Here is a 17,340-nt window from a genome sequence, read left to right on the forward strand (position 1 = left end):
AGGGGGAGGTTTCCACACCTCTTGGCCCAGGGATCACCCAGGACAGCTTGAAGGGGTGGTAAAAGAACTCTGCCATGCCAGAGTGAGTTTGGAGCAGAGTGCTGACCTCAGAGCAGCCCTGCAGTGAGAATCTGCCACCAGAATTGCTGAAGCCATCCAGCACTTCCAGAGTTCCTGGCCCACCAGGGGGGTCCAGGGTAAGGGGGTTGGGGTACACTGCAGTGATCTCTCTGCTCTCCCTGGGGCAGGACTCTGCTGTTTTCCCATACTCAGATCCAGGTTTCAGTCTGGGCCCCCATACTAGCATAGAGTAGGGACCCTCCTCACAGCTCCAGGGCAGAGGGGAAGGCCTGTGATCATCTACATACCAAAGCACAGGCAAGAGAGCAGTCAGAGCCTCTCATTAGACCTTGGAGGAATTAAGGTCCCTATGGGTTGTCCCAACCCGCCCCCCCGGCCCCGTCCAAAGCCTTGGAAGTGTGGTAAATCATAGGCTGAGGAAATGAGCAAAAAACAGAAAAAGAAGAAGCTAACCATAGAAAATTACTTTGATCCCATGGAGGATCAAAATACACACTCAGAAGATGACAAAATCAAAGCTTCTATATCCAAAACCTCCAAGAGAAATAGAAAATGGCTCAGGCAACAGAAGAGCTCAAAAAAAGACTTCAAAAAGCAATTAAGGGAGGTAGAGGAAAAGTTGGGAGGAAAATTGAGAATGATGCAGATAAATTATGAAAACCAAGTCAGCAGCTTGGTGAAAGAAATACAAAAAATACTGAAGAAAATAACATGTTAAAACTAGTTTAGGTCAAATGGAAAAAAGTATCCCTAAAGGCAAATGAGGAGAATAATGCCTTAAAAATCAGAATTTGCCAGCTGGAAAAGGAGATTTAAAAAGCTTGCTGAAGAAAATAACTCCTTCAAATGTTGAATGAAACTAAAAGAAGCTGACGACTTTGTGAGAAATCAGGAAGCAATAAAACAATACTGAAAGAAAGAAAGAAAAATTAGAAAAAAATGTGAAATACCTCATTGGAAAAACAACTGAGCTAGAAAACAGATCTAGAAGAGATAATTTTAAAATTACTGGGCTGCCTGAAAGTCATGACCAAGAAAAGAGCCTAGACTTCATTTTTTCAAGAAATAATACAGTAGAATTGCCCTGAGATCCTAGAAGCAGAGTATAAAATAGAAATTGAGGGAATTTATCAGTCACCTCCTAAAAGAGATGCCAAAAGAAAAACTTCCAAGAATATTATAGCCAAATTCCCAAACTCCCAAGTCAAAGAGAAAATACTAAAAGCTGCCAGAAACAAACAATTCAACCACCATGGCCCTATAGTCAGGATTATATAGGATTTGGCAGTGTCTACATTAAGGGCTCATAGGGCTTGGAATATGATATTCTAGAATGTAAAAGAACTTGGATTACAACTGAAAATCAACTATCCAGCAAAACTGAACATTCTCTTTCAGGGAAAAGATGGACATTCAATGAATCAGGGGACTTTCAAACTTTCTTATTAAAACAACCTGAACCGGGGCGGCTAGATGGCATAGTGGATAAAGCACCGGCCTTGGAGTCAGGAGTACCTGGATTCAAATCTGGTCTCAGACACTTAATAATTACCTAATTGTGTGGCCTTGGGCAGGCCACTTAACCCCATTTGCCTTGCAAAAAACCTAAAAAAAACAAAACAAAAAAAATCCAACCTGAACTGAACAGAAAGGTGAAAGAGAAAGACTAATTATGAAGAACTTAATGATGTTAAACTGTTGGTATTCCCGCATAGGGAGAAGATACTGACAACTCATATGAATTTCTCATTTATAAGAGCAGTTAGAAGGAGAATAAATAGACAAGCCACAGGAGGGAGTTGAATATAATGATATAATATGGTATAAAGATGGAGTCATTGGGTGATAAAGTACCAGGAAGAAGGGAAAGGAAAGGAAGAAGGGGCTAAGATATTTCATATAAAAGAGTCAATGGAGTGGAACAAGGGAAGGTGAGGGGGAATGAGTGAGCCTTCATTCTCATTAGAATGACTCAAAGAGGAAATTACTTACACATGTAATAGGGTATAGAAATCTATTTTACCCTAGAGAAAAATGAGAGGGAAATGATGGGATAAGGGGGAATGGAGGGGTGGGGCTGGGGAGCAGAAGAGAGGGAAGATTGTGGGAGAGGGTACTCAGATACAACACACTTCTGAGCAAGGACAGGGTAAAAGGAGAGAGAGAGAGAGAGAGAGAGAGAGAGAGAGAGAGAGAGAGAGAGAGAGAGAGAGAGAGAGAGAGAATATAATAAATTAGAGGGGGGAGGAATAGAGTGGAGGGAAATACAGTTAACAATAGCAACTATGGGAAAAGATATTGAAGCAACTTCTCTGGTGGACTTATGATAAAGAAGGCATCCCAGAGATAGAGCCATTGAAATCTGAACACAGACTGAAGTACACTTTTTTCACCTCTCTCACTATTCTTGAGGTTTCCTCTATCTTCTTGGGGAGAGGGGAGTTTGTTTATTTTCACAAGATTATTGTAATAATATAAAATAAACCAAATTGTCAAAAAATAAATGCTTTAATAGAGAAATACAGTTTGGATAATGACATTCTGTTATATGGGAAGAGGATCACATCAGCCAACATCACCATTCACTGTCACCAGTCTGAGAATGGTATCTCCTAAGATGAACTTGGATTCAGGAAGGGTACATTTTAACATTTGTAATCCTACATATTTTATTATATGCATTTAAAAACATGATTTTTGGCAGAGGATTCTGGAAAGATGGTAGGGCATGTCAGAAAACTTTAGACACTCTAAATTTCCTCCACACACACACACACACAAATAAAATGTGATTTTGAGAAATAGTTCATAAGCTTCAACAGACTGCCAAAAGGATCCATGAATCAAAAAAATTAAGAACCCTTCTTTTAATGGGAGCAAAAAGTCGAGTATGAGGTACTACTAATGGAAGTCTCTGGAGTAGTGTGTGCTTCAGATGAAACATGGCACCAAAAGAAGATATATCAGGAATGGTAGAGGGCAGGGAAGGCAAAGACCAATTTTACCCACTTGACAAGTAGCCCTCTGCCTAGGAAACTTAGACTCTGACATTTCTAGAACTTGGCTACAGCACTGGCTCCCACATGGGCACCTAAATGTTGTTTCTTACCTGGGGAATTGTATGCATTAGCTCAATCACTTGAGTAAGGTTGGATGCAGCAAACCCCAGCTTTGTGGCCACGTGGAAATGGTGCTTTTCCAGGTCAATGGCAATCATGCTTTCAGCTTCACTCCTGGAGTAACTTATCTAAGTGGGCAAGAGGACAAAATGAAGTTGCTTCATCAAAAACCCGAGGGAACATTTCACAAATGATCTGGACATAGTTTGTCAACCCCTAATATAATGGATAAGTTGCTCAATTAGAATCAAGAGGACCAGAGTTCAAAAGTTGTCTCTGTAAGTCTTTTTACTGCTTTCAGGACCAGTTGAACAATTTGTGAACAATAATAATAACAACAACAACAACAACAACAATAATAATAATAATTCAAAGGGTAGTTGTGATCTCAACTAAGCTATTTTACGTGCAGGGCTTTGCAAACTTTAAAAAGCAATATGTTCGTTACTTTTGTTTTGTTTCTCATATAGATCTATATCTATATCTATATCTATCTCTATATATATATATATATATATATAACACAGCACTTTCCTATCTCCTTTAAACCTCAGACAAGGTTTTTACCTTGTCTGGCAGGTCATAAGATCATAGATCTGGATATCAAAAAGAAATCAGAGACTATCTAGTATAGGTCCCTTCATTTTACAATTGAGGAAAGAGAAGCACAGGATAGGATGAGTGACTTGCCCAAAATCACAGAATATCAGGAGCAGGATTTGAACCTAAATCCTCTGGCTACAAAGCTAGTACTCTTTCCACTATATTGTTCTGAGTCCCAAAGGTGATACCGTTTACAGACTGGGAAAGTGAAGATCACCCTAAGTCACAAAATTTGGAAGTATCTGAGGTGGAATTCATATGCTTTTCTATTACCATAGGTGAACAGCTCATCATCACTCTCACTGGCTAAGGAATAAGCTTAAGGCTAGTGACAGTCCTAGGACTGGTAGGAAAGATAACTGCTTTTACTTGAATTGCAACTCTTCTAAAGAAGCAAGCTATATCAACAAAACCATTCTTCAGAGCTGCTCTGAGCTCTCTTCTGACGCAGACTCCCCAAGGAGAAGGGGGGAAGTTCCAGAAATCAACACATGTTAGACATGTCCAGTTTGGGACAGGCCCTTTGCTCTGCCAGCAGACGTAAGACATGGGGTGATAAAAGAAATGCTGGGAGATCTCAGCCCAACTATTTGCTTGGAAAAAGAAACCCTTTGAGCTTGGGAGATGAAGTCTGGAATGATGAGAAGCCAGAAAAGCAAACAGAGCATTTAGAGCCATGTCTGAATGAATGGGTTTGGAATGCTCTTTAATCCATCCCAGACTTGGAGCTTGGGCCTCACCAATGGGATGCACTGTAGGAGAATCTCCACTCAACTAGGGATCAGATACACTTGCCAGAGGGGCTTGGAAGGGAAGGTGCCAGGCAAGCCAGCTAAGGAATGTAAACACCAATGGGGTTTTAAAAAGCTTGAGCTCCATTTCTGAAGGGCAGCCTGGGGCAGCCCACCTGGGTTTTTCTTAAGCTCCCTTAAACAGATGGGAACACGTTAACAAATTCTTCTGTGGCACTAATGCTGCCCCCTCCAAATCTCTGTCCTCTCCCTTTCCTTTTCAAGCTGCCTCTCTCTCACTTTGAAGGGCAGCCATGAGAAGAGAAAAAGATGCATGTAGAATGAGTTAGGATCCAGGAGAGCCCAGGGACTGGCCAAGAGAGGAACATAGACCTTGGAGAGTAGTTACCTTAGTGGAAAGCTTGGTTCTTCTAGGGAAGTGGTTGAGGAGGAAGGAGAGATGCTGTTGGCCGGTTACATGTAGTTCTTTGCTGAAAAGGAGAATCAGTTCTCAAAGGAATCTTAAAGTTATTTACTCTAAATCACTCCTTTAAGAGAAGGGAGAAAAGGGAGAACCAGAGAGGTTGAAATCAAGGTCCCATCACACGGGAAATAAAAGGCAGAATTGGGATTAGAACTTGGAACCCTAAATCCAACATTTTTTCTTTTTGTTTTTTTGTAAGGCAAATGGGGTTAAGTGGCTTGCCCAAGGCCACACAGCTAGGTAATTATTAAGTGTCTGAAACCAGATTTGAACCCAGGTACTACTGACTCCAGGGCCTGTGCTTTATCCCACTACACCACCTAGCTGCCCCTAAGATTTTTTTGTAAGGCAGTGGGATTAAGTGATTTCTCCAAGGTGACACAGTTAAGTAATTATTATGTGTCTGAGGTCAGCTTTGAAGTCAGGACCTCCTGACTCTAGGGCTGATGCTCTTTTCACTGTGCCACTTAGCTGCCCCCCAAACACTCTTTTGATTGTATCACATTATCCTCTGAGTGGAAAGCATAGTTTGAAAAACAAAAACACAAGTATTTTCCCAACTAAGACTCCAAAGATGGGAATCAAATATTCAATCAATAATGGTCTCTGATAAGGATATAAGGAACAGTTTCAAAGATTTCCTCTTATTTTAGTAGGGCAGTCCAGACCTACTATAATATTAGTGCAGAGAACATATAATCTAGGAACTCCTTCAGTCATACAGATTGACATTTCATTTGTAATTTATAGACTAGTGAGTTGTCAGAGGAACTTTCAGATTAAGCAACTTGCCTAAGGTTTAATAGCTAATGCAGTAAATAGAGCACCAGCCCTGAAGTCAGGTGGATCTGAATTCAAATCTAGCTTTTGACACTTAATACGTATAAACTGTGTCACCTTGGGCAAGTCACTTAACCCTGATTGCCTCACATCCAAGGCAATCTCCAGTTGTTCTGATTCATATCTGGGCACTGGACCTAGATGTCTCCAGAGGAATAAGTGGGACTGGTGACTTAGCACAGCATCCCCTCACTCAAATTCAATTCACTTGCTTATCACAGCATCATCATCATCATCATCATAGCAATTATGTGGCCAAAGCAGGATTTGTACCTAGGTATTCCTGACTCTAAGGCTGTCCCTCCCCCCATCCACTATGAAGAATCTACTATCACAGTCAATTCAGATAGAAAAAGTCACAAAAATCACAGTTAGAGACTTTAAGTCAACCCTAGCACTTGACAGATGACAAAATTTTCCAAAAGACTGGAAATATCTTGTTGTAAACCTCATTGTAAACTAGAATATAGCTCTCATGATTCCCTGCTTAATATTCTTTTCATTGCACTGTCTTCTAAGAGCTAGGTCAGTACCACTTTTTCCTGAATGGAAATCCATCAAACCTGGAGTATGTGAGGGTAAGATACCTTGGGTCCTGTGCACATCTTAGCAAAGTGTGTTCCCAGTCCCTCCGTCATAGCATCATCAGTTCAGCGCTTAAAGGGACCATGGAAGCAACTCAATCCAACTCCCTCATTTAAACAATAAGGAAAACAAGGCTCAGATAGGTTAAGTGACTAGTGTGTGGTCATTTAGTTAATAAGTGTTTGATCCAGGTCCTCTTCCCTATCCCTCTGCCTTTCAAAATGCAATGAGTTCATGACCAAGGGGTTCTGTGAGTGTCTGGAAACCCAAATCTAAAGACCTTCTCTTCACCTGAATGGTTGATTCTTTCCCTTCACATGGATGAGAAGACATGTTTGAGATTCACAGGTCACTTCCAGGGATGTTTTCATTTCACTGGATGCCAGGATTTCCTGGAATAAAAGCTAGTAGGAGAGGGAGAATATTATTCTAAGATCCTTGAGGGCAGGGTGTGGTTTTTTGTCTTTATCTCTCCAGAATTTAGCACTGTGTCTGTCACATAAAACATATTTAATAAATTCTTGTTGACTTCAATTGAATTTACAAAAGGCAGCTGATAAGGTAAGATGGAAGCATATATTTATCAGGACTCACTAAATCTAAGTTTTCACCAACCTACTGATGTGATCTGTGATGATCATACATTGCAATATTGCAATAATCAGAATTACTAATTACAGGTAATTATATATTTGTATAGTATATATTTATTTATAGCACATATATATATATCCTTTTAAGCTCTCAACTCCCATAGGTCAAGAATTTTATCCCACTTTTTTCCCTACCTCCCAAGAGGTCAATGTTATTACTCTATGGGTTCCCAATATAGGCTTGGTGACTGACAGATTGCTAACTCAGCAAGAAATAAGCAAAATAGAAATTTTTTTCTATCAACCTATTTCCTTTGGAAATATATATATATATATATATATATATATACATATATATATATATATATATATATATATATGTATTTGTGAGGGGGGGGAAGAATTTAATGCCTTACATTAAGAGAAAATAATCCTTCTGGAAACCACTTTAACCAGGGTACAAATTGGCTTTTGAGGGCATTATCCAAGGACTCCAAGTAAAAGCAACTCTTTTTTCTTCTTACTAATAGCAGCCAACACTAATCCAAAATGATAGATAATTTTAAAACTATTTTTAAAATTTTTGGAATGCATGAGATGATTTCTCACAGCAGATTTAGCTAGGAAACCAAGTAAGGCTAATCATATTCCTTGAAAACACACCAACTTGACCTGAGAAAAATATTTCAGATAGTTGAGGTGAAACAACAGTCTGAAACAAAACTTTTTCAAGCCATGGCTCATTCAGAAAGTAGCTAAAGTATGCAGATAACAGTTGGAAGCTGAAGTGACTAACCCCTATGGACTTTCTAGCTGGGGTCCCTTTGGAGGGACAAGAATAATTATGTCCTTCATTACCTGAGTTGTGAAGGGCAGACCCAGCTGCCCGAGAATTGGCACTGTGTGTTGGATGTGTGCCACAAGCTTGAGGGTCCCATTTAATTCCAAGGCTGCCAGAGCTGCCACATCCACACTGACTTTTCTGTTACCTCCCTGGATGTTTAAACTGCCTTGGGTCTGGGTTTCTAGAAAGCAAGGACAAAAAACTGAGTTAATAGCAAGGTAGCAGAGATACATGGAAAGGATACTTACCCTGGGGTCACAAGACCTGGAATCAGGTCCTCCACCTGTTATTTAATACCTGTGTGACCTTGGGCAAGCCAGGAAGACCTGAGTTCAAAACCAGCAACAGACATATGCTAGTTGTGTGACTTTGGACAAGTCACTTACCCTCCATGCTTCAATTTACTCATATATAGAACGAACAAGATAACCTATGAGGTCCCTTTCAATTCTATTGCATGTCACATATATGAAAGAATGTCTCCTTATTGTCTTTAATAGTCATTCTGCTCCACTTTGTTCCCTTTCAAGAGGAGGAAGAAACCTATGACATGGACAAAAGGCCTTTCACCATCTAAGTTGGCTTTCTCCAGATTCTGTCTTATCAATGTCTTTTTTAAACTGTGGTAATCAGGACAGAGCAAATCCACACGGGGGGGGGGGGGGGGTCTGAGGAGGGTAGAGCACAGTGATGTCATGATCTTCCTCTGACTAGTAATGTGCTACTAGATTGCTCCACTCTATATGGGGATACCTGAAAGGGGATTACAATCTCAGACCCTAAACCACACTGATTTCTTCCTCCTTCAAGGATCAATTGTTCTGTCTGCTTGCTGTGAACAGTATTACATGCTAACCATGCCAAAGATATAAGCCATACTTCATTAGATCTAGAAGGGGCTTTAGAGATCATCTAATATGGTAATGATGATGATGATAGCTAATAATTCTACTTTAAGGTTTACAAATCACTTTACATAGATTATCAGAGTTGATTCTCACAACAAAACTGCTATGATTATTTCCATTTTGCAGATGGAGAAACTGAGGTAGGCAGAGGTGAAATGACTTGCCCACAATCACAAAGTAAACATCTGAGAAAGTACTTGAACTCAGACTTTCCTGTCTACTGTCACCTGACTGCCTCAAAATATATCTCATTTTACAGATGCTGGAAATGAAACCAAGAAACAGTTAGGGACTGATTCAAAGTCATATACCTGCTTAGTGGCAGTCCACCTCCACTAAAATATTCTGCTTTTCTGAAACTCAGAGGTTTGGGTTTTTTTTAAGTTTTTGTAGGACAGGAGACTCTGACATCCTTTTCAGCCATCCCTTCCAAAACTTAGGAGTCTTTACTGTCAGGAAATTATTCTCTCTCTTACTTTTAAATCCTTATGCTGTATTTCAAAATACTTTTGGAAAACTAAGACCCATCATGAGCAAATCTGGGATTCTTTATTCGGAAAGCCAAGTCCCTGAAAAACATTTAAGTCTTTGTAGATATGCTGAACCACGTTTCCTACTTCATGGGCCCAATGAGGAAAACTATTTCAAAAGTTCCTTTGATGCTGAAGCAAGGCAGCTCCATGGATTCCTGAGGGGTGTCCACAAAGTCACTTTCTGAGGGTCCATGGCAGATGGTGCTAAAGCCCCGCTTCCTTTCCAGTGAGCCTTCCTTTCTCCCACACAATGAAAATGTCAAGCTGTCATTTCTGTTCTTCCCCTGGCTAAGAAAGCCTGCTTCTCAGAACAGCAGTAAAAGCTCAGAAAATATCAGTTCTCTATGGCTTAGAAATGATTTTCTTGGGCGTCAGGGAATTGATGTTTGGAAGAAGAAAAACATGTTTCTAGATAACCCCAAAAAGGAAGCAGTCATTTCCCCCCTAGACTATAAACCCTTGAGAACAAAAATCTTGTTTTATTGATCTATTTTTTTCATTTTTAAACTCTAGCAAAGTGACTCACAAACAATAGATGTTTAATCTTTTTAGTTCATCATTCAGTCTTTACTCTATATAGACTGTGTAGGCTTTTTTCAAAACAAAGTACTGATTTAAGTTACCATACTTCAATCAGTAATATTTTTGTGATTCCTATGATTATTTGAATAACCCACAAACTCCTAATTATCTGTAGCAGCAAAAGGCACAGGGATCATGTCTTATATAAGATGGAAGGCTAAATTAAATCATATAATCATCTACCTAGAGTAAAAAGGAACCTTAAAATCCATCTAGTCCAATAGAAAGGGATGAGGAAACTAAGGTTGAGACTTGATGATTGTAGTTAGCAATTGTTCAGGGCAGAATTTGAACCCAGGTATTCCTGTCTCCAGATTCAACAGTCTAACCACAATATTATAACATCTCTCTGAGAAGTAATTTAAAACTTTATTTCAGCCATTTGCTTTCATCGGATCTTTTCCCCACATTGGTCACATCCATTCTGTAGAAAAGATTATCAATGAGATGCCCAAGAGAAGAAAGAAAAGGAAGAGGAGCCAGGAAACTGGATAATATACATACCAGAGAAATATCTTCCAAAGAATCAAGACTTGACTACTGTTCAGTCCCTTTTAGTAAAGGTGCTCTTTTATCTTCCACAAGTTTACCAGTCCTCTTAAGTTAGATAGGTGGTACAGTGGATTGAGCCCTGGGCCTGAAGTCAGGAAGACTTGAGTTCAAATCCTACCTCAGACACTTACTAGCTGTGTGACCCTAGGCAAGTCACTTTAGCTCTCTCACCTTCAATTTCCCCATCTCTAAAATGGCACTTACCTCACAAGGTTGTGAAGATCAAATAAAAAGACCAATGCAAAGTACATGCAAGTAGTGTAAGTTATTTAAAAGGAAAAGTGCCTAACATAGAATTAGAACATAGGGGAGGGCGGAGCCAAGATGGCCACAGGAGAGGTTTATCTCTTAGGTGCTCTCACTCAAAACTTATAAACTAAGGACTCTAACTAAGTTTTCAAGAGACAGAATCTACGGAGGGATACAGTGAGGCAGTTCTCCAGCCCAAGGCAACCTGGAAAAGAGAGGAAAGCCTCGGTTCCATGGTGTTGGAGGAATAGCCATCCAGAGCTAAGGAACCTCAGCCTCCTGGAGGCAGCCCCAGGGAGCCGAGAGCTGCAGCTCATGGCAGTGGGGGGGCAGTTTCCTGATCTATACCCCGGGGAGCAGCAGGCACAACTTGGGGGATCAGCAGGGGAACTCTGCCAGACAGAGCACATGAATCCCAGCCCTCAGGGCACACAGTGAGCAGCATGGCTGTGGGAGCCCAGATCCAGAAACTGGAAGCAGGCAGAGCTGGGAAGCAGGAGCCCCCAGGGTATAAGTGCTGAGCCTAGGGGGGGAGGAGAGAGACTGCCAAGCTCTGTTCTCTGTCCCTGGAACAGGACTCTGGGGTTCTGACCACATTCAGATCCTGATTGCAGTCTAGCCCCCCCCCCAATAGAACAGCAGGGTCTCCCCGCCACCTCAGTCCCATGGCAGAGGGGTGCGCTTATGGTCATTCACAGACCAGGAGGGAAGACAGAGCCTCATACACTCAAAAGCTCAGGAAGCACCCCAAAACCAGGCACAGACTAGAGAAATGAGTAAGCAGAGAAAAAAGATGAACACCATTGAGAAATACTTTGCCTGTGATCCCAAGAAGGAACAAAACACTCAATCTGAAGATGAGGAAGTCCAAGCTCCTGCATCTAAAGACTCTAAGAAAAACAGAAATTGGACTCAGGCCATGACAGAGCTCAAAAAAAGACTTTGAAAATCAAGTGAGGGAGATAGAAGAAAAATTGGGAAAAGAAATGAGAGAGATGCAGGAAAAACATGAAAATGAAGTCAGCAGCTTAGTCAAGAAGATCCAAAAAAATGCTGAAGAAAATAACATGCTAAAAACCAGCATAAGTCAAATGGATAAAACAGTTCAAAAAGTTATTGAGGAGAAGAGTGCTTTAAAAACAGAATTGGCCAGATGGAAAAAGAGACAAGAAAGTTCTCTGAGGAAACAAATTCTTCAGACAAAGAATGGAACTGAGGGAGGTTGCCGATTTTACCAGAAATCAGGACACAATACTTCAAAACCAAAAGAATGAAAAATTAGAAGAAAATGTGAAACATCTCATTGAAAAAACAACTGATATGGAAAACAGATTTAGGAAAGATAATTTAAAAATTATTGGAATACCTGAAAGTCATGACCAGGAAAAGAGCCTTGACATCATTTTCAAAGAATTACTACAGGAAAATTGCTCTGATATCCTAGAAGCAGAGGGCAAAATAGAAATTTAGAGAATCCACGGATCTCCCCAAGAAAGAGATCCAAAAAAAAAAACAACCCCCAGGAATATTATAGCCAAGTTCCAGAACTCCCAAGTCAAAGAGAAAATATTACAAGCAGCCAGAAGGACACAATTCAAATATCATGGAGCTGTAGTCAGGATCACACAGGACTTAGCAGAAACTACATTAAAAGCTTGTAGGGCTTGGAATATAATATTCCAGAAGGCAAAAAAGTTTAGAATGCAACCGAGAATCAACTACCCAGCAAAACTGAATGTCCTCTTCCAGGGAAAAAGATGGTCTTTGAATGAACCAGAGGAATTTCAAATGTTCCTGTTGGAATGGCCAGAGCTGAACAGAAGGTTTGATCTTCAAATACAGGACTCAGGTGAAGCATAGAGAGTGGAGGAGAAGGGGAATATATGAGAGACTCAATGATGATGAACTACATATGTTCCTCTATAGAAAAATGATACTGAGAATACTCATATGAACCTTCTCATTTAATAGAGCAAGTAGAAGGAGCTTTTATAGATGAAGCACAGGAGAAAGCTGAATTTAAAGATATATTGTGGTGTAAAAATGGAGTCAAAAGATAAAAGGGAAATGTAATGGGAAAAAGAAAAAGAATAGGAGGAATAGGATAAGATATTTCATATAGTCTATGTTCCATAAGTCAGAGAAAATTTCACTGTTGTCTTTCTTTTTCCAACTCAATTCAGAGTCTGGCAACTGACAGAAATCTAATAAATACTAATTGATTGGTTGGGGGGGGGGGGAAAGAGGAATAAAGGAATTTAACAACAAAAAAAAAAAGAACACACAACCTAGAAATTATTGACTGAGGGAAACTACTTTAAATACACTGTAATACTGACTCCAATAGAGACTTACTGATTGACTGTGTCACAGAGGCTCCAATAGACACTACTGATTGATTGAGCCACAGAAGCAATGGCCTTCACAGGGAGGAGGTAAAAGACCAGTACATTTTACTTACCCTGTGTCTGTAGCTCTACAGCGAGGCCAACTATCTCTGGGTAGCCAGTTCCCTGCCTCAGAGCACTGCTGTTATGTCTACTCCAGCAAGAGAAGACTATTTTCTCTCTGGTGTAAGAACAGTTCATGGCATAGCTGAGAAAGGTCTGCCCCACCAGAATGTTCATAGAGCTGTCAATGTTGGAACCAGTTCCTCGAAGGTCCATCACAACCTGAAATAATGCAAAGATAGGTAGGTATTGAGCCACAGTCTTAAACTCCTCACCTTTCATCCATCTTCTGAGGGACAACAACAAACAATTCAAACCCATCACTTTCTGCACTCCCACAGAATATGCTCACTTTTGCTCCCGGGATGTTTTGGGTTTTATGGACCCTCCATATATTATCTAGTTAGAAACATTTCATTTTTTTTCTATCAGGTTATTTTATGAAAGGAATTAATCTCATATGTAAAACACTCATTTTGTCAAACAAGAAAATAAAACCAAGTCAAACAATCTTGGAATCTATAGGGTTAACTATGCCTTCAGAGATTTTTCTCATCTATCCCTCTTTGGACAGTATGGTATCTAGTCCTTCATGGGAAGCAAACTGCCCAAATGGGGTCATGAAGAGGAGGATACAACTGAAACCGCTCAATAGTAACAAAAATCTGAAAGATCTGAAAAGATGTAGGGAAACAACTAACATTAACCATCTTGCTTCCACTTCTTCATAAGTTAGGGGACTTGACCTCATTGGTAATGGGACTAGGGCCAATAGCCTTGCCTATCCCTGTGATACCAGGATATTACAGAAATTCAAACCATCTTCACCTGGATAAGTAGGTGAAGAAGGCTTTCATGAATTAAGAGAAGCATTTCATGGGTCTATGTAAAAGGAATCTGAAGGTAGGCACCTGGAGTGATTCTGGGATTCCACACTGCAACAGCACAGGCCATTTATGCCACAAGGTAGCAGACCAGGAGTGTCTAGCTGTGGTACTCTGGATTTGACCTCCAAAAATAATGATGCCTGAGCCAAACTGGACCTTGCCACTCAGGTTCTTGGCTGCTTGGTGGTCCAGAAAAAGCTGGGGATACAGGATTTAAGTCAGCTAAAAGTTCTCTTTCTATTAGTATCATCATTGTCAACTCAGGGTAGTGAAAACCAAGTGGAATCTTTGTGGATCCCATGATTGGAGAGGGGCTAGAAAATGGGATTCCCAACCAGAGGTAAGTAATCTTGATTTTTTGCTTATTTCTTTGTTTTATGAGGCATCTGGAATTAAATGACCACTCCAGTTAGTAAGTGTCTGAATACAGATTTGAATTTAGGTCCTCCTGACCTATCTTTTTTTTAAGGTTTTTGCGAGGCAAATGGGGTTAAGTGGCTTGCCCAAGGCCATACAGCTAAGTAATTATTAAGTGTCTGAGACCAGATTTGAACCCAGGTACTCCTGACTCCAGGGCTGGTGCTTTATCCACTGTGCCACCTAGCCACCCTCTCCTGACCTATCTTAATCCAGGGTGTCACCTAGCTACCCCTTGTTTTTTAACATGTATTTTGATGACAAATATTTAAATTTAATTGGTTTCCTTTGTGATTGTGTGTATTTTTTTTATGCATTTAAAAACATTATTCTGAGAAGGGGTCCCTAGGCTTCCTCAGACCTGCAAAGAGGTCAATAGCACAAAAACAGTTTAAAACTCTTGGTTGAAATCAAAGAACACTGAATGTTAGAGTCAGAAAGAATATTTGAGGTCCTCCAGTCCAAATCTGTACCACACAGATATGGAAACTAAAACTAGAGATATCTAAATTACAGCTCTAACCTTAAAATCACCTTGTCCAACCCTACCTCCTCACTTTATAAAGTTCAGAGAGGATAGCTTTTACAAAGTCATAGAGGGACAGTAAAGCCAGGATTCAAACCCAGGCCCTCATATTTTAAAAACCAAGTTATTTTTGTTTTTCGCTTCTACAACCTGTTTCCTCCTCAAGAACCAACCCACCCAAGGTCATAGGACTATCAGTGGAAGCAATTACAAATTGGGTTTTCTGACATTAGTTGAATACACCTTCAATTCAACTAAATTGCTTTCCCAAAGGTATTTCAACCTAACATTGTCTTTGAGGAAGATTAGAGAGAGAGAGAGAGAGAGAGAGAGAGAGGTCTGAGGAATGGGAAGAAGGGTGACCTACCTGCAAATCAATCTTGTCTTCCACCCCCAATGCCCGTAATTTGGGAACATTGTGCCGGATTTTGTAGTCAAGAGAAATATGGTCTGATTGTTGAGTGAAACTGAGTTCTTCAGAAATCTGTTGGCCATTAACAAAGGATACAAGATCAACCAACATGGCAGCCTTCACAGGACTCCTCTCTCAATGCTGTGTTGGAATGTGCCAGGAGAGTCCCTTCCCAGGACTCTCCTTCTCACCTGATTGTTGTCCATGCCAAATCGGATGGTACGCCTGTAACTATGATTACTTCTCACTGTGGTCACATCAAGCAGTGTTTGGGCTGGGAAGCCAAAGTGGAAAGTGTCGGGGAGGTTGTGGGTGAATAGCATGTCTAGTTCTTGATGTGTCTAAGTCAAGTAAAATAGAAACAGGAGCCATATATGTCAAAATAATCATTGGGGCACTTTTTATGGCAGCAAAAAATGGAAATAAAGAAAGTATTCATGGACTGGTTAATAGATTAAACAAACTGTGATGAAGTAATACAGTGAATTTTTACTGTGATATGAGAAATGATGGGTATGAAGAATTCAGAGAAACATGAGAAGACATGAACTGATGCAGAGTAAAATAAACAGAACTAGGTAATCAATATATACAATACCTATAGCAATGTAAAGAGAAAGAACTACAACAAAAACTGTATTTCCTTCAGTATTGAAGAGGACCACACCAACCAACCAAGTGATCAGTGGTATGAGTTGAACAATAATGCTTATTATAGTGAGAGACATACTGTGCAAGGCATCCTTCTTATTTGCCTTTACCTGAATCATTCCACTCCTTAGTCTGATTTGTAGAAAACTCCCTTGGGGTTTCTCTCAATTGGGTGAAGAGCCATAGTATTTCCCAATTTTAAAATTTTAAGTTTTAATTCTCTTCCAGGTAACTTGAATGAGAATTCATGTATAGAGTTTAGCACATAAGGAAGTACTTAATTAATATTTACTGACTGATTTTTTTCTGTCAAAGATTCTTCCCAGGCTCTGGCTCTGCCAGAGAAGACTCAGCATCCTCAATCAGCCTACCATATTCAATATCCAATATTTGGTTGGGCTTCACTCACCTCAGTGGCCTTCAGGATAAGAAGGCCTCGCAGGGTACTGTCATCTACAGTGACTAACATCTGGGCATCCAGATCCATATTGTTCATCACCACATAACCTGAGCCATCAATCTGACCTGGGATACCAAGAGCCTGGAGAGATTAAAAAAAAACTGCTCCAGATCATAGGATCACACTGTTTAGAGTGAAGTTAATTGGTACTTTAGAGACCATCTAATCCAATACCATTATTATTATTATTATTATTACTATTACTATTATTATTATTATTATTATTATTATTATTATTATTAGTGCCAGATTCAGATATTTATATAGTGATTTGCAAATCCAACAGCCACTCATTGGTCCAATCTGATTACTGGACAGCATGAGAGTTTTTGACCTGCTTCATTTTTCTCCCTCGGGCTAGTTCACCCTTCCTCAAGCAATCTGGTGACTCTCTACTCTTAAGAGACTTACTGTATTGGTACTGTACAATTGATTTTAGCCCTACTACATCTCAGAACTCCAGGATTCAGACAATCTACCAGTCTCAGCCTCCCCACAAGTAGGAGCCATAGGCAGGAACCTTCTCAGCTTATTTTCATTATTACATGTGCCTAATGATTATCAACATTGTGATCATTATAAAATACTCATTCTGGCTATGTTATTCTGGCTATGTCTGGTACTGCCAATGATGATCCATTAGTCCTGAACTTGTTTCTTCTAGGCTCTGGTCATGTGGGTCAATGTTTATTTAAGCAGTTTATATCTCTCCCATCCATACACACACACACACACACACACACACACACACACACACACACACACACACACACAGAGCTGTATCTCTAACATCTTTTCTAGCTGCCATCCTTTACCTCTCCTCTCGTTGAAAA

General features: G+C 40.1%; 1 protein-coding gene across 1 annotated transcript in view; it reads right to left on the bottom strand.

Moving 5' to 3' along the window:
• Positions 1-17,340, bottom strand: part of LOC141495122 (uncharacterized) — a 170,717-nt gene that overhangs the window by 51,981 nt on the left and 101,396 nt on the right. Inside the window, exons 44-52 of the mRNA XM_074196114.1 lie at positions 16,457-16,588; positions 15,588-15,737; positions 15,352-15,468; positions 14,066-14,239; positions 13,166-13,376; positions 7,895-8,061; positions 6,735-6,847; positions 4,944-5,025; positions 3,191-3,328 (exon numbers count right to left, since the gene is read on the bottom strand). Of these exons, the coding sequence (XP_074052215.1) occupies positions 3,191-3,328; positions 4,944-5,025; positions 6,735-6,847; positions 7,895-8,061; positions 13,166-13,376; positions 14,066-14,239; positions 15,352-15,468; positions 15,588-15,737; positions 16,457-16,588 (1,284 nt within the window). The remainder of the gene's footprint in view (positions 1-3,190; positions 3,329-4,943; positions 5,026-6,734; positions 6,848-7,894; positions 8,062-13,165; positions 13,377-14,065; positions 14,240-15,351; positions 15,469-15,587; positions 15,738-16,456; positions 16,589-17,340) is intronic.

This window comes from Macrotis lagotis, chromosome 8, assembly GCF_037893015.1.
Source record: "Macrotis lagotis isolate mMagLag1 chromosome 8, bilby.v1.9.chrom.fasta, whole genome shotgun sequence".
Taxonomy (NCBI): Eukaryota; Metazoa; Chordata; class Mammalia; order Peramelemorphia; family Peramelidae; genus Macrotis; species Macrotis lagotis.